Genomic DNA, 24,546 nt, shown 5'->3' on the forward strand with positions numbered 1-24,546 from the left:
CCCTTGTCATGTCAGCATAATACACTGCAGTATGAATGCATTGGTATATACACATATTGTTTTTTCAGATATAATTATTCAAGCTGAAACAGGATATTTTCTTTTCAACTTCCTCCAGCTTTCTGAAACTACACAATGCACCTCTTCCTCTCGTGGCCTAAACCTGGCATAAAACATGTATTTTCATCTGTGAACACAAGGAAATGGGAGAAAGGAATAATGGATCACTTCCTGTCCTGTGTATTGATTTAATTGATATAATCATAGTGAGGTATGCAGCTTAATGTGCCTAGTATGACTGCATACACATGGAATGAGATGCCGGATTTAACATTCTTGCTGTAAGTATGGAGGAAGTAAAAATGACTTTGCTGCGAATGAGGTATTTATGTATGCATATCTTTAAACCACGAATGTGCAGAAACGATGTAAAGAAATGTATATGGTATATCTAATGTATCATATACACAAATTAAAAGTATTGGGACAGTGACAATTTAGTTTCTGATGAAGAAGATGAATATGATGATTATTATTATTAAAAAGCAATAACAACATCACATTTTTATTTGGTTTTCATTGCTCACAGATTACTGACATGCAAACATGAAAAACTTCTGCTTCTGAGAATAATAATGGAGAATTCACAGTTTATAAGGTAAGGGAACCCAAATGTAATGTACTAGATTCAACACACTCCTGTTTGAATGCCCTGCAGGACTGTTCGGGACTGTAATGCTGTAGTCAGTGACAGACAGGCCTGGCCAGTACTATCTCGGCAACATCTCGTCTAAGTCAGCAATGACGTAAGACACAACAGCCCACACAGCTGAACACAGGTTCATCTCCTCCGGGTCCTGAACAGAGATGGTGTCCCCATGAGTGTGGTGGAACCAGAAGTATTTACTGTTATCATTGAGTAGGCTGGCACCTATAGGGAACAACATCCAGAGAGGTTAATCCATGTGTGTGTGTGTACAAAAAATTGTTTTCCTACTGAATATTTGGAGCGTACCTCATCTACTGTAAGAAATACAGGGAAAAGGGACAAATAAATGTTAATAAGTTTGATTTAAAAATGACCATTATCAGACAAATTCATATGCAATGTTTTAAACTGTTTCTGTGGATCTCTGGAGTATAAAAGTGGATAGCCGTATAGCTGCACATCTGGTTGGCGTTAGGGCAGTGCGCTATCCCCCGCTTCCAGACCGAACAGTATGTGTTGAAATTTCCACCAGCATATTCCTGGTGAAAACAAAAGCACTGTATGAATTTTTTGTTCTTGATCTCTGTATAACTTGGCCCTGGTGATGTATTCTGCATGCCTACCATATTAAACTCACTCTCCCCGTATATTCTGCAGTGCTGGCTTACTCTCATCCCAAGCTACTGTATAGTCTGAAACATATGTTATTATGATATTGCTAGTCCATATCTCATACATTATTATGTATTCAATTATAATAATTAATTACATGAATAATATTGTTTTAAAAATCAAATAAAGACATGTGACAAATGCTTTAATCACATATCCATTCTGTATGCACAATTGCTGTAGAGGTTTGACAATCTAAATCTTTGCTCCCAATCTTGGACACCTCAAACATCAGAAACTACAGTGAGTCACTTTTAATAATTAATGAGTTCAACACCCAGATGTATAAATGGGTATGAATAAATACAGTATCTTAAATGTAACATTTGTAAGTTGCTAGATCAAGGCACCTACAAAGAAGAATTGCATTATAATATAATGATAAATGGCTCTAGTTTCTAGAACTTTTGAGGAAACAGTTTAACATATGTGATTCCTTCAGCCAGCACTAGACCAAAGGATTATGTCCTTTGAGGAAGCATTGTTCCTGGGTTTCATGAATGCAACATTTGTTTGCCTGTCTGTTTTCTTCCCTTTTCAAGTAAAATATGTCCACTCAGACAGGGATCATGAAATTCTTTCTATTTATAAAGATATTTTCACTTCTCATCAGCAGTTTCACTTCTTGGTAATTTTTATCAGAAGAAAGAACTTCCATGTCTTTAGCCCACATAAACCTGCAAGCAGACAACTTTCTTCAGATAACCAAACTACTCCTGGCATCAGCACTGTCTGATGCACTGCCATGGTGATTTCATTTTGTCAGCAGAGCCTTTTAATACCACAGACGCACATGTGCTAGCTATTCTGATGTAGGAAATCTGTGCATGCTGATACAGAACAGAATGTAAGGGAACAGTCAATGTGTTATAATCGTTACAATCTGTGCTGCACTGTCCTGCAGAACTTTCCATGGGCCTTGCCTTGAGTAGATAATGTGCGGGGGAATTAGTCATTTTGTACATGATATGATCACAAAATAAACCAAACCAGCAATAATCAGGACTCTGCCCTGTTATGTAGTGCCTAGGGGAACATCTAGGGGAAAATATCATATGGACAGCTGCGTGAAATGGTGGCCAGAGAACTTGGTTTGCGACCATAAGGTTTTCATCTCACATCTGCTGTATCCTTGATGAAGATGTTCGACTTGAATTGCTTCAATGATTGCATTCAGTTGTATGAATGGAAAATAGAGTGGGCTCAATACCTTTCCTATAATTTGTGATAAGGTTAGGAAATACATTTGCAGAACCTTTGTATTTTGCAGAAAACACATTTGTAGAACCTTTCAGAATCATTGATATCCTTGGGATACCCCCCTCTTCAGTTGAGACCACAGGTTTTTCATGGGATTTAAGTCTGGAGACTGAGATAGCCATTGCAGAACGTGGCTGTTGTTTTTACTTAACCATTTCTGTGTGGATTTTGATGTATGCTTGACAATCTACCTACGTCCAATAGCAGAGGCAACCTGATTTTCTGCCAAGATTTCCTAGTGTTCATTTAATTGTGCTATTGATCTTAAATGGCGCTCCTGGACCACTGGCAGTAAAACATCTCCAAAACATCAATAACCCATCGCCATATTTGACAGTAGGTATGAGGTGCTTCTCCTTGTATGCATGCCATTTTGCCGCCAAACATTTTGATGGCGCGTATGGCCAAAAGTAAAATTTTGCTCTCATCTGACCATAGCACTCTCTTCCAGTCATAATTCAAATTAGGTTTGGCAAACTCAAGATCTTGGTTTTGTTTATTGTTCTCAGTAAGGGCTGTCATGGAGGTGCCATTGTATGTTTTTTTATTTAGACTTGGTGACCCCAAGACACAACCAATCTGTGCTAAGTGTTATGTTTGACCGTTTTTGTATGTTTTTGTACCATTACCCAACTTGTGATTGTCAATTACCATCTGTGTCTTATAAATTGACAATTCTTCGGCTTTTCCCATGCTGATGGTTGACAAATGCATTTTATATATTACCTCATCTATTGAAACAGTAAGTGATGGAATGACACAATATAAATTAAAGTAAAATTGTTTTGCGAATTTCACTTTGTTTGATTTTATTTACAATAACTGTTAGGGGTGCCAACAATTGCAGTTTTCAGAAAAAAATGAGATTACTAAATAAAAAACATTGAAACAAGAGAGTATATAGTTTTCCTCTATGTTTGAACAGAAAATATTTATCATTATCAATGTTGCAGCTTTTTTCTCAATTTTTACTAAGGGTGCAAATAAAAAAGGGAGCCCACTGTATGTGAAATAAGAGCTAAATTAATGATAAAGGAAATATATATATATATATATATATATATATATATATATATATATATATATATATAGCCATTTGAAATGGGTTTGTTACTAAAGGAATTTATCTAAGTTAAAATGAGAATTTCAGAAAAATAGCTGTACCGCAGTTAATATACCGCATGGACAGTTTTTATTTTTTGCCAAAGAAATCTCCTCCAAACCAACACTGATGCAATCTGAGCTTCTGCTGTCAATGTGTCAGCTTGCATGTTAGTGGTTCATGACAGGCTGGAAAAGCATTGGATCAGAGGAAAAAGTTCTGAAAATGTTCCGCTTAAACAGGACAGATGGAACATAACTGAAACCCATGACATGTGATGATGACATGTGGACAGGAAGCCTGAGTAAGAGCTATGGCAAAGATGATTAGGGAAGGACACAAAAAAGGAGCTATTTATACAGTGAGAAGGCAGAGGAACTCCTTTCCATGGAAGTGACGATGTTAACAAAGTACATCTTGGACAGATTTAAAGACTCACCTGGCACCCCTGCATCCATCCACATATTGATATCTGTGCCTTCTGCTGGCTCCTCCAATTCCGTGGCATTTATGGGCTTTAGCAGCTTCATAACCTGTCCCATAATCCTCCTGGCCTCTGCCTTCCCCGAGAACTGCATCCCCAGAGGTCTGAAGGTGCCCAGGTCTGACTCCATCACCAGGTCAAAGTTGGAGATGTTTGCCTGCAGGGGCGAGGAACCAAGAGGTTAGCAGCATGGCAGACATACATATAGGCTTGTGAATACAAGTTGCACTCCCTAATAGCAACTTACTCAAAGACTACAACTAAATATACTACATGTATTAAGTTTGCTTCATTGAAATGTATTCATTGGGCTTTAAAAAGACTGTTCTGAACAACCCAGTTAGTGCTGAGTGACATATGGAGGGGTTAGCCTGCCTTGTGACGGTTGTAGTACTGTTGGGCTCCGACACCTCCTTGCTCCTCTGCAGACCACAACACTGCCCGCACGGTCCTCTTTGGACGAAGCCCTAGAGAGCAGTCAAGTACATGTGGACAAACAGTATCTGAATTCGCATGAACCAACAATATGCATTTTATTTCTGTATAGACGAGTTTACGCGCCCAAATCTAGGGCGCTGCCATGTTTGTTTTTTGTGTGGGAGGTGGGTATTTAACTTCCGGTTCCCATCACTTTGTTGATAAAAAGCCAACCAAAGAAAACCCATTCCCTGAACTGTGGTTGGGATACGACCGCCCTCCCCAGAGAAAGAGACGCAAACTGGAGCGAACCACCGGCTGCCAGATTGAGCTTGAATCAGAGGGTAAATTAAATTGAGCTAGCTGGCTAGATTTGTGGTTAAGTCATGTTAGTTTTGTGTTGAGCTAGCTGGCTAGATTTGTGGTTAAGTCATGTTAGTCATGTTATTTTTGTGTTGAGCTAGCTGGCTAGATTTGTGGTTAAGTCATGTTAGTCATGTTATTTTTGTGTTGAGGTAGCTGGCTAGATTTGTGGTTAAGTCATGTTAGTTTTGTCATGTTAGTTTTGTGTTGAGCTAGCTGGCTAGTTTGGTGGTTAAGTCATGTTAGTCATGTTAGTTTTGTAACGTTGCCTGGTTTAATGCTGGTTACCTAGACAGTAGCTTCAACAGAGATGTTGTCTCTACTATCGTTACTACTAGCTACTATCGTTAGCCCAGCTGGCTGGCTATTGCCAGAAACCCTAGAGAATCAGAAACAACTCCAATGCCAGATAGCCTACTAGGAATTTGCTGTGGTCAGTTGGTGCATAACACTGCTGAATAGACAACGTGTCTATCCAGCAGTGTTATGCACCAACTGACCACAGCAAATTCCCAGTACGTGTAAAAACCTACCTGCCAATGAACTTGATTCTGATATTCTGATTATGACCAACCTCATTGTGGCAGGCAGGGGGCGTTGTTAGCTGACTTAGATTAGACTGAGTGGGAATGAAGAAGTGGATATATGTTGCATGGCTGACGTGTCTCTTTGCTTCTGACTGACAGTAACTGACGGGCGGGAGCCGACGCGCGTCAGTGGACGGGGAGAACCGGGAAAGCAGCAGGAGATGCAGGCAGAGAAACGGAGCGATCTGACTGAGACTGACAAGCCCCGGAACTGTCTGCACGTTCAAAGACTACTTAAATAAAATCTCCCATCAGTGTCCGACCAGAGCTGTCTGTGCCTTCTTCGGGGCTAATAATCCCCCTGTCACCCACAATTATACTAATCAATAACAGTATAGCCTAACGGTAGATAATTTGATTGTTAGCTACAGAAGTTCCAGAAGGTCCAGCTACACAACTGCAGCCCGCAGTCTCCACGTCTCCTGCCTCTGTTACCACCACCCACGCATTGTGCCAGGAATTGTTGAGACACTGGCTGGGTTCGACATTTGCCTTCAAATACACAAAGCTGTCGTGTTTGTATGTTAGTACACAACCAACTTTGTTGCTGTGGAGATATTGGTAGGCTTCTGAGCTTTTTAGATTTTCCATAGCGTTGCCGTCTACCGCCATTGAGTCCACGAAGTAGGAACAAATCTTGCTGTATGTGATGTTGGGCCATTTAGACATATTATCCTCCCAAGTGTGTACTGTATACGGGTGTGGGATAGACGCAGTACCTTCCCTTGATAGAGAAGTAGGAGGTGAATGTTCCCATTTCACTCGCATTTTAGTTATACAAACGTTATACAAAAATGAAAACACGGGGGTAACAACAACTTTCTCTCGGTAACTACACGACGCTACACTTCAACCGGAAGTGCAATACCCACCGAGGCCCGAATGCAGAAATACACCGGAAATGCTCCGGAAAGTTGTCTATTGACTTGTTAAAGTAGTCTTCATCATGACATAAGACAGCAGAAAGGAAAATATCTCTGACGTCTCCCATTAACAACATGTGTCTGCCCGCAGAACTGCTGCTCACTGGATGTTTTTTGTTTCTCACAGACTGCTGTGCATGAAAATCCCAGGAGATCAACAGTTTCTGAGATATTCAAACCACCCTATCTGGCACCAACAATCATTCCACGGTCAAAGTAACTTAGATCACATTTCTTCGCCATTCTGTCATTTAGGCTGAGAAACAGCTGAGCCTCTTGACGTATGCATGCTTTTATGCATTTAGTTGCTGCTACATGATTGGCTGATTAAATATTTGCATTAACAAGCTGCCGTACAGATCTACCTAATAAAGTGGTCACTCAGTGTACATGGCTCAGTATTACATTTTGTTCACAAATTATTTATTTATTTGATTCAGATGACTTACATATGGAAGGTTGCTGATTTGACTCACATCTCAAATTCTATTAATTTAAATGACTGAATATTTACGAAAGTGGTCTGAGGTTGAGCACCTCAGCTCACACTGTACTTCGTTCAATGTTTAAAGGAGAAGGCAGAGGAAAATACATTAAAATGTGCCTGTCATGGAGCCCTAGCTCTTACCAAGAGAAGCATCACAGTGTGCATCTCCTGCTCAATCACGCCCTCCCACTCTCCCACAGAAAGGTTGACGCTTTTGTTCAGATATCAGCCCCTAGGCTTCTGCTTTAAGTCTACAATAATGTGGGCAACATGTTTGTCACAGATAAAGGGACAGAAACAAGAACAATTGCACTCGCTTGCCTGTCATCCTTCAGGGAATCAGGGAATGGAATCCTTAATTAATGACAGTGTCTGACAAATTTGCATCTCAAATTTACCACTATTCAAATATAACAATTGTGTCATTCCCAGTCTGTCGACGTGTGGTGTGTGTATGTGTTTTTGTGTGTGTGAGACTGTGTGTGTTTATGTGTGTGTGTGTGTGTGTGTGTGTGTGTGTGTGTGACTGTGTCTGTGTGTCTGTGTGTGTGTGTGTGTGTGTGTCTGTATGTGTCTGCGGGTGTGTGTGTCTGTGTGTATGTGTGTGTGTGTGTGTGTGTCTGCGGGTGTGTGTATGTGTGTGTGTGGGTGTGGGTAGAGGGGCCAGGGTCTACAGTAACTCATATCTTATGAGTTAATGGGACTAAAGGACAGTGCTCCTGTTCTTATTTATAGTGCTTATTGTCCCTATTGCCAAAGGCACTATAAGATGAAAAGGCAGGAGAAACCAGACCCTGCCTGGAATTTCTTTTTGTTACTTTATATTAAAATCATTTTTTGGAGATTCTATTCATGAGTCCAGCATCTAGCCAAAATCCATGCACTCTGAAGCCCAGTGGCTTAAGGGTTGTTTTCTCTGCCATTCAGGTCAAAGTCAATTGAGTTTATTCAACAGGAATGAACAGGACATTCACAGTTTGACACTCCTCATGCAACCCAATTAGTATGTTCCATACTGTATATCGCATCGACCCTCATCAATATCTTCCAAATTAATCCCAACCCTGAGCTACACGGTCATCTCCCTTCTGCTGACAACATCCCTGAGGCACAATACAGGAGAGAGAGAGAGGAATGAACCGATAGGGCAGAGAAATGAACCGATAGGGCAGAGATATGAAGGGGTCACTGGTCAGGAGGCTGCCTGCACTGTAGCAATAGTCAGACAATTTCCCCTAAAAACAAAACTGTCTCCAGTTCGTTGTCACATGCTTCCTATTTTTTCCCCAACTTCGTTGGCAAAAGGAAACACTCGATTAAGTCCAGTGCAACAGTACGGCTCCAATTAGCTCCAAGAATATGAGCTGGAGGTTTGTGTACTGATGCGTCTCATGGCAATATGAATGACCTTCAGAATCGTGATTGAAAACAAACAAACCCAAAATATTCAGTATGGTCACAAAATAAAAAAATCATAATAAAAAATGAAAGGCACCACATCAAATTCTCTGTTTCCATTTCGCTTTCCAGATTTCCGAGAAACTGGCTTCATTACAATACAGTACAATCTGTACTACAATATATCAAAGTACAAGCAGAAATACAGTACAAACACATCGGGAATGGAAGTCATCCAAAGACTGAAAGGTTCATAAATTTAAAAGGGATGTCATATTGCAGTTAAGTAAATAACCAATACTGAAACCAGTGGTGATCAGGATTTTAGTAATAAAAAATATATCTTTTTTCTTTCATGGTTTTCTGAATGATACAGCTCCTTTTCAGCGAGCTGCCATCTGTTGCCGGTACAGAAGGCCTACCTGGTGCAGTAGTTGTCAGATGAAAAAACAGTTGCCTGGCTACATATGTCACAGGATGCACACACTAGCTACTATATTGAGGAGATATAAAAAATGTTATATGTATTTTCACTGATGTAAATTCATTCATGACACAATACAAATATGGTAATTACATTTGAGGAAAAAAAACAGGAGTATAAATTCACTATCCACTGCTGTAGAAAGTCTACAATATATGTTTTTTCTGTGTTGCATTGGACACAAAGAAACATATGAAAATGATTGAAAGTCCCAGCAATCAGTATGCCATTGTACTAGCCCACTAAATTCCTATGGGCTAATAAATAAACGTGGGAGCTCCTGTTTGTTGCTCTGTAATGACATGCAGCTTTGACTCACCCAGGTCCTTCAGCAGAGATAAGGCCTCCCAGGAGATGGCAACACCCCCTCCATCATCCATGGCACCCTGACCCACATCCCAGCTGTCCAGGTGCCCACTGATCAGAACCACCTGAGTGAAGGTTTGAGCACTGGTGAGTCCATATTCAGTAGCACATAAATTCACCTTTTACCCACAGGAAAATCATTACCGTGTATGTTGTTCCATCGATTACCTTCTATCTATCTACTGTTGACTAGATAAAATCCTTTCCAGCTGTTCATGTCCCAAGTCTTGAACAAGGCTGACAACCATATTCTAACTTACAATGATGAAAACAAGACACTTTTACTACCTGTAAAATACCTCATGAATCAGTCTTAAAATGAGGTGTTGGCTTGATTACAATGTATAAATGATGATTCCACTAGTGCAGCTTGGACCTCTTGTATGGGGGCCAGTAATATGCCACCCATACAGCCTTTCAGAAATGGGCCGTTTTTCTTGCTTAAAGCTGCAGACTAAGGTTTTCAGAAGGTGCACCTGGGCTTCAGCTTTCCAACCTCTAATCCAAACACTGACCGTTCAGTATAAAACTCAAACTAAAACACAGCAACCACATGGGGAAGCGGGTTTCCCTACGCTGGCACACTGAGCTGTGACCCTCTGTGCTCTCACCTAACTGTGAGGAACGTCATGTCCATGTCCAGTGCTCGTCTCCACCCCACCCCCTCCTCTCCTCTCTCTTGGATTGAGTGCCCTCCCAGCCAGGAATGTTTGCTGTACAAGGTGTTTTCCCACATGCCGCGGCTGCAAGGCCCTCCCGCTGCAAGACTACACATCTGTCCTTCTAGAAGCCTCTTTCCCTCCACATTTTGCAGATGAGGGAAAGCGTACAGCCTAAGACACGCATATGTTGGCATATTATTATCTTTCTCCCCAAATTTTAAAAAGAAAAACAACAGTAAGATTCTCAAATTTACTTGAAAGATTACATCGAAATAAACTTTAATTTTAGTTTTTTAACTTAAAAAAGAACTGGAAAAAATTGGCTACTGATAATTTCTATAGCAAAATTATAATAATGCCTTTTCCGTAGTACCCTGCAGCTTGAATGAAGGTAAACGTAAAAGTAGAATACAGCCTGCTTAAAAAATAAAATAATATGATATTTAAAAAGCCACTAATGAACTGTTTGGTAGCACATGAAACAAAAGCACTATTTCCTGATAAAGTTATGTGCCCCAAGGCCAAGAAATAAATACTTTCTGTTGAATTTCTGACTGTAGCTAGGAGTACCGAGGGGCAATGGAAAATTGACTGTAGTGCCACCACCAAAAGGGTGGGATTCACAGTATTGTCCAGTCTATGAGACAGTGTCTCATTGCGAAGTTATTCGCCAATGTTTGACAAAGATTATTTAAATCTTCACAAATGAACCTATAAAGACTGCCGATTGTGGCTGCTGTACCTTCAGATTAAAATCTGGTGGAAAACAGCGTGGGTCGTTTAGCAGGCTGCCTGCCCCGTAGCAGCAGAGCTCTTTTATGTTGAGCGACCCTCAATATAAACAAAAAAAGCAAAGCCTAAAGGAATTCAATCTCTCATGTAGGATTCAGCGATGTGGAGAACTGGCAGCTCAACAAAAAAAGCCAAAATGCTGTCCGAGTAGATAAACCTGTTGTTTTCAGAAATGTCCCCAGAGTAGACTGCTGTGTCCTCAACCGTTCAAAGCCACACTCCCACTGGCTCTGTCACTGACATATTCTTTCTCAGCCTGGCTTATTATCTGTGTCTGATTAATGTCACAGACAATTCTGTCTGACAGGATTATACGATTCAGCAGAGGGACCTTAATACTATGAGCAAGAAAGAAAACACTGAAAAAAAGTGGAGAAAAATACCTTTTATTATATTAGGGTGATTCCAAGGGAAGCAAAAAAGAAAATATCTACAGAAAGCAAAGAACAAAATCAATAGGCATCATAAGTCAGGTCTCAAGATCTTGCATCACTGATTGTATTTTGTTAAAAACATTGATTCTCACAATGAAAAAAACTCAGCTGAGGCACTCTTTAATATGTCTAAGTAAGGGTAGCAAAATAATAAGACTAATGGCAAAGGTTTTACCATCTGCTTTGAGAGAGCAATGGTTAAGCTAGTGCTGTCTACACACACACACACACAGGAAATGAGGTCATGAATCTGGATGCTAATTTTGGTGCTGTTTCCTGCTCCATGACAGAGATGACTGTGCAACAGATGACTGAAGCAGCTGATTCATATGGTCTTGTGCTTCTCATTTCTGTGTTCTAAAGGTTCTCTTTGAGCACTAAAATCTGAAATTACTCTTGAGAAAGATCATTTTATTGAGGCAGTATGTGCTTTTGTTGCATTAAATTCTTCTCCATTGAGTTGTATTACATAGAAATTATAATGTTCTGATGGCAGGTATACTATTCCCTAAGTCTTAGGTTGTCGTGGCATACCCGATACCTATATGGAACTGATATAACTTCTCTGGGTTTCCTGACGAAATTCCATTTCAGACACAGAGTCTACATAAACAATAACATCTATATCCTCTCACCTCATATAAATACACAGAATTCAGATACACATATCGAGAACATGAGGTGTGAGCCATTCCTAAAATGAACAAAGAATACACTTGGGAATTAGCGAGAATGAAATAAAAAAAGCAATAAAAAATGATTCACACCACAAAAAACTATTCATGATCACTAACATGATACAATCTACACCAGAAAAATGGATCTGCTGAAGTTTATCTAGCCAGTAGCAAAAGCCATAATTCACTGCCACTGGATGCCTACTTATCATAAAGATATTAGCAATTGTGTTTTCACTGTTGTATAGTTGTTGCTGATCAAGTGTTTAAGCCACAGAAAGTGTCTAAGCCACTAGTCCAACTAAGGGTGTTGACATTATGAAGGGGTCTTTCCTCCCTGGGTGTAAAAACACTTCATACCGTAATACCATCCATCCATCCATCCATCCATCCATCCATTATCTGAACCCGCTTATCCTGATCAGGGTCGCAGGGGGGCTGGAGCCTATCCCAGCATACATTTGGCGAAAGGCAGGAATACACCCTGGACAGGTCGCCAGTCCATCGCAGGGCACACACACCATTCACTCACACACTCATACCTACGGGCAATTTAGACTCTCCAATCAGCCTAACGTGCATGTCTTTGGACTGTGGGAGGAAACCGGAGTACCCGGAGGAAACCCACGCAGACACGGGGAGAACATGCAAACTCCACACAGAGAGGCCCCGGCCGACGGGGATTCGAACCCAGGACTTCCTTGCTGTGAGGCGGCAGTGCTACCCACTGCACCATCCGTGCCGCCCTAAAACAGTAATACCCTATCTGAATTCTGACCCTACACTATTTGATAGAAGTGTTATTCCCTATCCAATGCACTGCTGTTGAAATGTTCAGTAGCTGTAATATACTGATGCTATTTCTATTACTTATCGATCCATTAAAATCACTGTAATAGAGTCAATTAAATCTTTATACTGCAATCACAAATGCATATTATTGCTTTATAAAACATAGCAAGGCATTAAATTAGCTGGGAATTCTGTTAACAGAGAGCAATGATTTCTACTTGAAAATAATTAGCCTAGATACCAATAGTTGAGCTGTCTCGCTGGGCTATGCAGTCAACAAATCATGGATTGGATTCTGTGGGACGCAGCTGGCTTCATCCAATTGGGGTAGGTCTAACGTGGGCTTATGTTGGCCAGGGTTCTTAGAGTAATTGCTGCATTTTGTTCACATAGCTACTTAGATGCACCGTTCTGTAACAAGTGTGGCTCATAATGTGGTAAAAAAGTAACATAACGTGGTCTCAGTAACTGTCTCATAGGCACATCAGAGTACCCACATTACTACAATGCTTCTTGTGTGAGTGCAAAACATGGTGCTTGAGCATTGTTCAATAGGAGATACAAAATAGGCAAAAAGAAAAATAAGACTGGCAAACAGGATGATGTGCAAAGGTTCACTTTCTGAATTTCATTTCCTTAGTATGATGTCTTCCACACCACACTCAATGTCACAAAGTTCAACATTTCCACTGATACAGTCTGCTATGTCAGAATTTGTATAATATTATCCAATTCCAATATCCTACTACATCCCCATCATAACAACCCTGTAAGTGGTAACTGAAAGAATCATTTTGCTAGATAACCGGCAAGAACAACTCAGAAATACATGTGAGTTTTAAATATCATGTACTACGTACACAACTGTCATACCAAAACAAAAATGAGGCATGTCACACCAATGAAACTGCATATAATCATGCATACCTGCAATAAAATGCATGCAGTGCTTTTTATTGGAATTATTTGTGGATTTACCATTACAGTACATCTTCCTAATCCCACACAGCTCAACCACGGAAAAATACGTCATATAAATAAATGCGTGCCAAAATACCAAAACCAGCCTTGAGAGCCCACCAACCATTGAGTGAAAGTATAAATATACGACTTACATCAGAGTATGCTTCTGTGTGTTCCCTGTATGTGTTATGTTGCGTGTGCTCATATACTGTGTGCATGCATATGTGGGAGAAAGTGTTATCACACATGGAAACGTGTTTCCATGCAGGCAGAAATATCTGACAACCTTAGGACATCCCACACATACAAATTGGCTGAAGTATATGGTTACGCAAAGCCTTTATGTCTTGCCATTGCAGTCTGCTGTGTTCTGTCAGAGTGCAGGCAGGAGCAGGCAGGTGTCTGCCTGTATTACATCACAACAGCCCTGTTTTCTCTCAGGAAGCATTAAAGAGAGGAAACAGCCTTTCTATTTTTATGATGCTACCTACCACTGGTGGCCTGAAACCAGACAAATACGATTTCTCAAATAAACTGGGGTACAATTCAAAAAAGCCATTAAAGCTGTGCACATACACAGTCATAACAATACTGTATACGGTGCAGAGGGTGCCTTTGTAAGTATATACCCTTTGTTGTGAACATTAGGGATCTCCTTTAAAATATGGACAGAAGCTATGTTACAGCATTTCTAGAATACTCTTTCTATGAAGGCCCATTCATGAGCACTTCATACCATTACATTACATTAATGGCATTTAGCAGATGGTCTTATCTAGACCAATGTACAGTTGATTAGACTAAGCAGGAGACAATCCTCCCCAGGAGCAATGCAGGGTTAAGGGCCTTGCTCAAGGGCCCAACAGCTGCGCAGATCTTATTGTGGCAACACCGGGATTAGAACCACCAACCTTGCGTGTCCCAGTGATTTACCCTAACCTCTGCACTACAGGCCGCCCCCATTCATGAAGATAGAATGGATTGCTCATGAAGCGTTATAAAGCCATTATGAAGCACCATTCACAGAAAGTGTTACAGGAGTGGTCTGTAGCGTAGTGGTTAAGGTAAATAACTGGGACAGGCAAGGTCGGTGGTTCTAATCCCGGTGTAGCCGCACAGATCCGCACAGCTGTTGGGCCCGTGAGCAAGGCCCTTAACCCTGCATTGCTCCAGGGGAGGATCGTCTCTTGCTTAGTCTAAAACTCAACTGTACGTCGCTCTGGATAAGAGCGTCTGCCAAATGCCATTAATGTAATGTAATGTTACTGATTTGTAACATCACCAATTCAGTTGAAAGGCAGCACGTTTCCTTTATTAAGATGAGCTTATTGCACTTTACAATTTGCTTGTTTGGGTGAAACCCATATGTTTCAGCTAAATTAACCCAGCTGTGTCAATTAATATTGCATAAGGGTTTACACTCATGCAAAGAGATTTCATAAAATGTTTAAATAAATTAAAACAAGTGATTTAAGAGAACTAGCGCATTCACCAATTTTCTCTGTCACTATCAGTGAAGCAAGTCATCATTAGGCTGAAAAATCAAAACAAACCCATCAGAGAGATAGCAAAAACATTAGGCGTGGCCAAATCAACTGTTTGGAACATTCTTAAAAAGAAAGAACGCACCGGTGAGCTCAGCAACACCAAGAGACCCAGAAGACCACGGAAAACAACTGTGGTGGTTGAAAGAAGAATTCTTTCCCTGGTGAAGAAAAACCCCTTCACAACAGTTGGCCAGATCAAGAACACTCTCCAGGAGGTAGGTGTATGTGTGTCAAAGTCAACAATCAAGAGAAGACTTCACCAGAGTGAATACAGAGGGTTCACCACAAGATATAAACCATTGGTGAGCCTCAAAAACAGGAAGACCAGATTAGAGTTTGCCAAACAACTCTCAATCTAAAAAAGCCTTTACAGTTCTGGAACAACATCCTATGGACAGATGAGACAAAGATCAACTTGTACCAGAATGATGGGAAGAGAAGAGTATGGAGAAGGAAAGGAACTGCTCATGATCCAAAACATACCACCTCATCAGTGAAGCATGGTGGTGGTAGTGTCATGGCGTGGGCATGTATGGCTGTCAATGGAACTGGTTCCCTTGTATTTATTGATGATGTGACTGCTGACAAAAGCAGCAGGATGAATTCTGAAGTGTTTCGGGCAATATTATCTGCTCATATTCAGCCAAATGCTTCAGAACTCATTGGAAGGCGCTTCACAGTGCAGATGGACAATGACCCAAAGCATACTGCAAAAGCAACCAAAGAGTTTTTTAAGGCAAAGAAGTGGAATGTTATGCAATGGCCAAGTCAATCACCTGACCTGAATCCGATTGAACATGCATTTCACTTGCTGAAGACAAAACTGAAGGGAAAATGCCCCAAGAACAAGCAGGAACAGAAGACAGTTGCAGTAGAGGCCTGGCAGAGCATCACCAGGGATGAAACCCAGCGTCTGGTGATGTCCATGCGTTCCAGACTTCAGGCTGTAATTGACTGCAAAGGATTTGCAACCAAGTATTAAAAAGTGAAAGTTTGATTGTTAGTTTGTCCCATTACTTTTGGTCCCTTAAAAAGTGGGAGGCACATATACAAACTGTTGTAATTCCTACACCGTTCACCTCATTTGGATGTAAATACCCTCAAATTAAAGCTGAAAGTCTGTAGTTAAAGCACATCTTGTTCGTTTCATTTCAAATCCATTGTGGTGGTGTATAGAGCCAAAAAGATGAGAATTGTGTCGATGTCCCAATATTTATGGACCTGACTGTATGTAAACAAGAGTGCAGCTCACCTGGCACACACAACTCAAATATTCAAACTAGGCATTGAAGATCAAATATCAATCAAGAATCAGCAACTAATTCATTCATACATTCAGTATCCTAACCCGCTTATCCTGAACAGGGTCGCAGGGGGGCTGGAGCCTCTCCCAGCATACATTGGGCGAAAGGCAGGAATAAACCCTGGACAGGACGCCAGTCCATCACAGGGCACACACACCATTCACTCACACACTCATACCTATGGGCAATTTAGACTCTCCAATCAGCCTAACCTGCATATCTTTGGACTGTGGGAGGAAACCGGAGTACCCAGAGGAAACCCACGCAAACACGGGGAGAACATGCAAACTCCTCACAGAGAGGCCCCGGCCGATGGAGATTCAAACCCAGGACCTTGCTGTGAGGCGACAGTGCTACCCACTGCACCCTCCGTGCCGCCTAGTATCTTATTTCTCATCTCAAATGCTTTCAGAAATGTATTTTAGTGGACTGTTTAAGAGAAAAAAGAAAGAGTTTTTATGTTTATTATTATGTTTTGTTCCAAATTAATGAACTGCTGTCTACCCAATCTGGTATCAGTTGTCCCTCGTTCTTGTTAAATCCATTGGCCATCTGTCCGAAGGAACTCATTTACAGAATACTAAAATGTTCTTGCATGAGGCCCAGTCTAGAAAGCAAATACATTTATATATTGCAAATTCACTTTGACACAAAAATTCTTCCATGTGACCCCAGAATGGAAAGGGGAAATGAAAAAAAAAAAAGAAGAACAAGACAAAATAGCATCGTCCATCTTCCTAATTTTCAGTCCTATCACAGTGAGATCATTTCCACATACCACAGTATAACTTTACAAAGATGTATGTGGCTACGTCTTTTTATATGTAACTGCACTGACACAGGAAGATCTATGTATTTCATCAGCAGTGTAAATGAATGTAGTTATTTCTTAGTGGCTGTGCAGCCCTTGTTAACAGCCTGAAAATTACATTTTATACAAAGCAAATAACTGTTTGTGAACACTGAAGAAAAATAGATGAATTTATAAATTGATTGATTTATGCATTTGATTCTGTTGACTTCAATATTTGCACAAGGGCAGCCCACAAACTAAAAACCTGCCTGCTGCCATGTTCTGTAAATCATCTAGCCGACCAGTCTGACCTTGCTTGAAGGTTGTGATAACCTTACCCTAGCTGTGACATTGAATTTGTTTATTTTTTAACATTTTTTAACAAGTGATCTCAAATATTTATTTGGATTTAGATGGAGTGAACTAAGCACAGAAAAAAGCTTTCTCAGAATTTTCAAGAATGTACCTACAGTGCGCACATGGTTATAGGTTTTGGTTTGGGGTTCTGAAGAAACTATTGAATTTAATAGTTTTCCTGCGATGTTGTTCAGAGGTTTTTCTGCATTTTTGCAAACTTTTCACAGACATGGGAGACCTAACACCCACTCTAAATCTGCAATAACCTGCAAAGGCAGTCTTACTCCAGTGAGATGAAAGGTAATCCTCACATTGCAGGACGTCCCTCTAATAAGGGGCTAATTTGGTGGCTCCAGTGCAGGACTCCAATCTCCTCACAGCTCTAGCCTGTCAAACTCAGCAAATTACCCACCCCCACACACAGCAGACCAACAGAGCCCACTACCTAATTGGCTCTCAAGATGCTGGGGACTGGCCTCCCTAACGCCCTTCCTCTGACTTTGTCCACAGTGTCAATCAACTGCTCAACCTACCAAACATCTGAATGTGATAAAGCTAAGCAACAACAGAATATGCACCATACATGCTACCACTGTGACTTCCTTTAGCTGTTGATCCTCCACCATGGCTTTCTGTCAAATAAGGCCCAGAGGAATAAAATAATGTAGAACCTTTCTCATTGTAGTCTCATGTACAGTTTGTGTACTATTTGTAGTATAGCTGGTGTATTACGTCATTCTTTGACTGCCTGTGCTTCTATACCAATGCCATGTATTAAAATGACCCACATTATGCAGTATATCCTACCCCACTAATAATTACACCTCTACCTATAACTACTGTACACATACCTTACACCGCTACCACATACACCTACATACTGTACATTACAGCTACATACCTGTACAGCCACCAAAACCTACCGACCTATGACCTCTCTCATTAAAAACTCTGCTCACTGGATGTCTTTTGTTTTTCACACCATTCTCTGAAAACTCGAGAGACTGTTATGCGTGAAAATGTGTAAAAGTGTAAATAACCAAATTGACTAGTCTATAATATTGGAGGAAATATACAGTAGGAAGGTACAGTGAATTATATTCCTAAATAAGGTCTGGCTACCAGTCATTACATTACATTACATAATTGGCATTTGGCAGACGCTCTTATCCAGAGCAACGGACAGTTGATTAGACTAAGCAGGAGACAATCCTCCCCTGGAGCAGTGCAGGGTTAAGGGCCTTGCTCAAGGGCCCAACGGCTGTGCGGATCTTATTGTGGCTACACCGGGATTAAAACCACCAACCTTGCGTGTCCCAGTCATTTACCTTAACCACTACGCTACAGGCTACAGGCAGTCCTGCTATGATTACATTGTTCACACAACAAAGTAGAGGGAGATGGCCTTCTGCAAAACTAATGGAGTAACTAACTGAAATTGTTGTTAAGGAACTTCTTTGTAATTACTGTATTGTTTAGTGTGATTGCATGTGCCCCTTGAACCTATACCATTGCCACACACCCATGCAGTACCTGTTCTGGGTATTTGCTTCCGGTTATCTCTGCTACAGTGTTGAAGGAATCAGCATCTGGCAGGCTCTGAGCACTCATGGTTAGGTGGATCACAATCTTCTCCCCCCTGTTTACCATCCGGGCCAACAGCTGAGCATCCTCCACCGTAATGCATGCAGTGGGGATTTGACGCACACCTTCTTCATAGTGTTGCCACCCAGTGTGGGGGCTGAAGAGCAAGGAAATACAGAATATCTGCAGTAAGTGGTCATGTGACAGGATATGACACATTAAACTGGTCTGCTTGGGTCACAGGGTCTAGATGACCTGGTTATTTTCCACCTCCGGAACTCAAGCTGGGGCTAATGGTTTATCTAAAATGGCCACTGACTTCATTCAGGGCTACATGGCTAATGCTGGTTTTCAGCCTCCCTCCTAGCCATACTCATGCCACTGAGCCAAGTGTGAGGCAGTGGAGCAAAAGGTTATCAGGTGTTATCAGACCGATAATTGACAGTTATTTCCTAAAAGATTCAAAGTACAGCTAGCATATTTTTCAATGAATTCACCTGAATTTCAGTGAGAAGTTAAGCACAGCTAGGTAACAAAAAAGGCAGACGTACAGTACATGCAAATATAGGCTGATGCACCTTAGGGGAAAAAAAGCAACAATGTAATTTTTATTTAATTTCTGTATGGTACAGTAACACATCTACTCTACTGGTGAATAAACATAAAAAGGCAGTTCAAACTTAGTATTCATAATAATATGACAGTTACAAATGTGGGGAAAAGCTAGTTTCTGGCTAAACCAAAACTGGCTGGGGATCTGCCCTTATCTTTGAGGGCCACGGTGACTGAAAGCGATATATATAGCGATACAGCCAGCAGCATATCCACATTGATTTCTGGATTTAAAAGCCAACTGTGATGCAAGAGGCACAGTTCTCAAGTGGGGTGTGTGGGGAGGTGGATTAGAGGTGAATGACACAATTTGTCTCATGAAATGCATGTGATTTTGAAACCTGGCATTTGGGCTTGATATGCAAAGCTAATGTCAGTCCTTTTCACACCTAATGCATGAGACTCAGAAGAGGTGTCTCTACAATCTTGGATGTGTGTTCTTGGATTGTGCACCATATTAAAAAAGCCTAGTGTGGAAAAATTAGCCGGAATATGAATGTATCATTTTAGAATCCGAGGCTACGGTTAGTACTACTAATGCCGGCTTGCTGAAGTTAGACAGTCAAATTTAGATGATCAAAAACAATAAGATATGACAATGCCAAATGTGTAATATTGTTGTGTTCCAGACCTGTTGATGGAGAATGGGGTGACAGAGCGAATGAGGGAAGCAAGAGCTCCGACTTTGGCTGCCTCTGATGCTCCAGAGGACCTGTACTTTGCAGTCTCCCCATAGCTGACAAAGGGCTGGTTGTACACCACAATCTTCCCTCTTGCTTCACTGGCTCGTTGCTTCAGCTCCTCAAATGACTCAACCACCAGAACCTCTGCCTCAATACCTGGAGAGGAGCCCAAATACCACAAACATAACCTGATCACAACCAAAAAACCTCATTCATTTGTAGAAATGTTTTTGTGAGCGTGAGAATTAAAGATCCCACATCCCACTGACCACCAACAGATTCTCAGTGGACTGGCCACAAATACAATCTGGCTCTTTCAAGCATCCAATCACCCTATCTAATTTATTTAATGCGTATATGTGGTGAGCTCTCTGTGGGGGCAAGATGCACATTTTCATATTTTTGGCATGCAATATAGCTCATTACTTTTACTGTTTCTTTTGAACAGCCTTCTTTCAGCTCACCAAGGGTGTGAATCATTTAGGATATATCATTTAGGATATATCACTTCCAATATGCATTTAATGAGTGGTCCTAAGTTTTGGTGCCTCATCAGAGCTAAAATTAGCCATCACGGTCTGTTTTTTCTTTTAAGGAATAGAATACACTTACCAGAGTGATATAATGCCTGCTTGACATTAACCAATTCCACCTACTTTGTAATAGTTCCATAAATGTGTCAATATCTGAAAAACCATTTACTGCACACAAATGGTTGTAGGTTTAAATGAAAGAAGAGGCTTGTACCATTCAGGAATAATTTATGTCAGAGCATGTGCGTACAGTGTACACAAAAAAAATAAAATAAAATAAAACATTGCCAAACATGTTTTTATAGTTTAGCACTGAATATCCCAATTTCTAAGTCAAGGACCAAACCATAACTATGTTACATTTGTGCACAAACTTGAAGTCAACTAGTTTACAGAAATTGGCAAAAATATTGAAAAAAATTCCACATGAGTTTTCCCAAACCTGCACCCAGATGTCTCCAAGTGTCCCCAAATCTCTACAAATACAAAACATCTGCATAACCTTTTGTCCAGACATGAATGATCAGAAATTATGTTATATGTTTTATTCACATATATGAGAGTATGTTTTTATAAAGCATGCAAGTATCCAAAAAGCTTGACGACTCACTCAAATGCTTTCTAACCAACCTACATCACATTTAAAATGAGCGTCTAAACTGCTATTCTCGGTGGCAGAGAATCTGGCATTGCCGGTTTGCAGTTTTATTATGTCACGTTTTTTTGTATTCTATAAATATGAACACGACAATAATTTAAGACATCAACGGCTCAACCACAAGGGGGGAAAGTGGATAGGGTTCTTTTGAGTTTAGTGTTATTGCCCTTGTCTTAAACTCATATAGATGACCTGTTTATGCATCATGGGAGCTAGCTCATGCTCTCAACAACAGTACACATTTATGCCCACATTTAGATTTTACATTTTTACCTTCTCTAGGTGTGCCAACACTGCTCCCCAGCCCCAGGATGGCTAACGGGTGGTGCCGTGGCTTTACCATCAGCGCACTCTCCTTTCCACGGACCCAGTGCGGGATCTTCACTGGCTCCAGGTGGACATTGTCCAGCCCATCCTGTTTCAGGGCTTTGTACATGTACTCAATGGCTTGCTCCAGATTTTTGGAACCACTGAGACGGTGTCCAACTGTATCTGTGAATCTGGCCAGCTTCTCATAACTGCGGTTCCTGGCATCACCGTACACGGCCAGGTCAATGATTTTCTGAGCCACCTCTGCATACCTGCTAATTTCTTCCACCTCCCATTTTTCCCCAGCATGGTGAGGTGTACAGCTATTTGAGGAAAATCCAATCAAGAAGCAGAGAAGACTAAGGACATCCATTCTGCCCTTACAGATGCCACAAGGGACCTTTAAGTAGCAAGCATCAGAAGGTCAGCATTGTCAACGGTCTGCTACTCTACTACAGTTTTCCTGTGCCAATGCATTGCAGCAGTTCCAATAGAATCAATTGCATGTCAATGCACAATGAAACATTAGGCAATATTTAATTAATACCTTGCTGTAATCATTCTGGAACTCTGTTTATGAATTGTTTTTCCAATTAGATAATGGAAAATAGCCTGATAGGAAGCCTGTCCCTTCCACTTAACAGTCGAGGCAGGACATAGACTCACCTGAAGGATATGAGTGTGCAGTAGACAATTTCCAGTACTTCTGTAGCTTCTGTAGTTTTGAAGGAGAAAGAGCACTAGTCACCAATAACTATGGTTCTTACAGTAAAAAGCAGTGGTCACCAATAACTGGGATCTTGGGATCACAAACCCACTAACTGCAGATCACTCATAACTGTCATAAGTGAACACCAATAGCTACAGTAGGGAATGCATAAGACATGCATCCCATAGGACAACATTGAGTTGACTTTCAATCTAGCAGGCACAAAACTCACCCAATGTCTTTAAGAGAGCTCACCGCTCAATGAAAATCTGCACATTCAGATTATAAAACCTCTACCTTATGGCTTGGACAGAAAAAAAAAATACAATTACACAATGTACATTTCAAAATGATTGTCTTCACAAACACTGAATGGAAAATTATGAGAATTAATACATCACAAATCATTAAAACATCACCATGACTATGCATATCTGCAGTGGGTGCTTGGCAGTTCCAGTAACACATACCAGGTGATGTTCTGCTGTCTGTTTTCTGAAGACTCACTTGATCCCTCACTGGCCTGCTCAACTCATTGATCTGGGTCATTCTGCCCTCCTGCCTGGACTATCAATACTCCTTTCTGATAAGCTCCTCTGTCAACACAGAATGCCTGACCTTTGTCTATTTTCATACAGCACCTCCTCCCACACAAGCTCAACCATAACCATTTACAAGTGATTTTAAGATACGAGTATGCATAACCGCAGCACAGTTGAAATAACTTTAATTTAATTTTTTCCTTGGCACAGGAAGTGACTTACAGTATATGACCAATGTGATGGTCTATAAAATTGGCACCATATTCTATTCTACTAACATGGGAATTTGTGCAGCTTTGTCTCTGAGAGCAGTGTTTAAGTGTTTAAGGACATGTGCCAAGGGGAACAAGTTCAACCTCACCCATAGAGAAAATTGACATTTTACGGAATAGTTGTTAAACAAATAACCTCTAAATTACCACAGAATTTTATCAATACATTCGTTTCATCAATACACAAGGTCCCATTAAAACTGTACACCATAAGTTTCACAAAGCTGGTATTAATTGCAGGGGCACTTATGTATCCAAGGCTGATACAAAGACTCTTATTCTGCTGTAAGTAGTACAAAATCATCTGAGAAGTCTCTCAGCAATGAGAAAAGGTAATATGGTCTGATAAGAGGTATTTTGCTCTTTTTCCTACACCTTGACAGAAATACATTTGGAGAAAGACCTTGGAGGAAAACGTCAACCCACAATGCTTGTTGCCAACTGTTAAACATGGTGGCAGATCAGTAATAGTATGGGTAGCCATCTCACTGGATAGAAAATAATGTCTGACTGTTTCCTTGCAAGAACCTTGTGAAAGATCCACATTTCACAGAATTAATTTAGACATTTACTGAAGCAATTCAGGTCAAGGATCCTGTCTGTCCTCTGGGAGGGCAAAAGGCAACATGGGTCTGTGCTCTCTTTTGCAACCAGGACAAATATTTAGCCAAACAAAGGTCAAACTGACAAAATTTTACAGACCAATGAAACTGCACACCCATTTAAATTACTGCCATGGCTATGGAGAGATGTGTAGCTTTTCTGGACCCATCAGAGCCAATAACGGCCAATTCAGGTTGTGTATGAAGAGAACACCAAGCTATCCTAACATACTCCTCGTTGCAGCTTATACCTACAGTTGTGTTCAAATAAATAGCAGTGCGTTAAAAAAAGTGAATAAACTACTACTATTTTTGAATAGCTTTTAGTTCCAGATTTCAAATGTAGTGGAAACATTACACATTCAATTCCAAACCAAAGCATTAGTACATTTTATGAAGTCTGCGTTATTCTTTTATAGGAAGCAAAGAAAAGGAATATTAATCTGTTCCAAAAAAATGACAGTGTCGA

At 40.7% G+C, this 24,546-nt stretch overlaps 1 protein-coding gene across 4 annotated transcripts; it reads right to left on the minus strand.

Moving 5' to 3' along the window:
• Positions 1-529: 529 nt before the first annotated feature.
• Positions 530-23,224, minus strand: LOC133136874 (carboxypeptidase Q-like). 4 transcript variants are annotated; one of them, XM_061254705.1, is made up of 10 exons: positions 23,132-23,224; positions 22,894-22,965; positions 22,619-22,667; positions 21,917-22,352; positions 20,401-20,608; positions 19,107-19,314; positions 9,206-9,317; positions 4,603-4,694; positions 4,183-4,384; positions 530-931 (listed from the first exon to the last, which is right to left on the minus strand). In XM_061254705.1, the coding sequence occupies exons 4-10, from the start codon at positions 22,323-22,325 to the stop codon at positions 771-773; spliced, it is 1,392 nt and encodes a 463-aa protein (XP_061110689.1). In that variant the 5' UTR covers positions 22,326-22,352; positions 22,619-22,667; positions 22,894-22,965; positions 23,132-23,224; the 3' UTR covers positions 530-770. The 4 variants fall into 4 exon arrangements, with proteins under 4 accessions (XP_061110689.1, XP_061110698.1, XP_061110706.1 ...); XM_061254714.1 differs by lacking the exon at positions 22,619-22,667; XM_061254722.1 differs by lacking the exon at positions 22,894-22,965 and having other exon boundaries at positions 23,132-23,195.
• Between the last annotated feature and the right edge of the window lie 1,322 nt (positions 23,225-24,546).

This window comes from Conger conger, chromosome 1 (genome assembly GCF_963514075.1).
Source record: "Conger conger chromosome 1, fConCon1.1, whole genome shotgun sequence".
Lineage (NCBI taxonomy): Eukaryota > Metazoa > Chordata > Actinopteri > Anguilliformes > Congridae > Conger > Conger conger.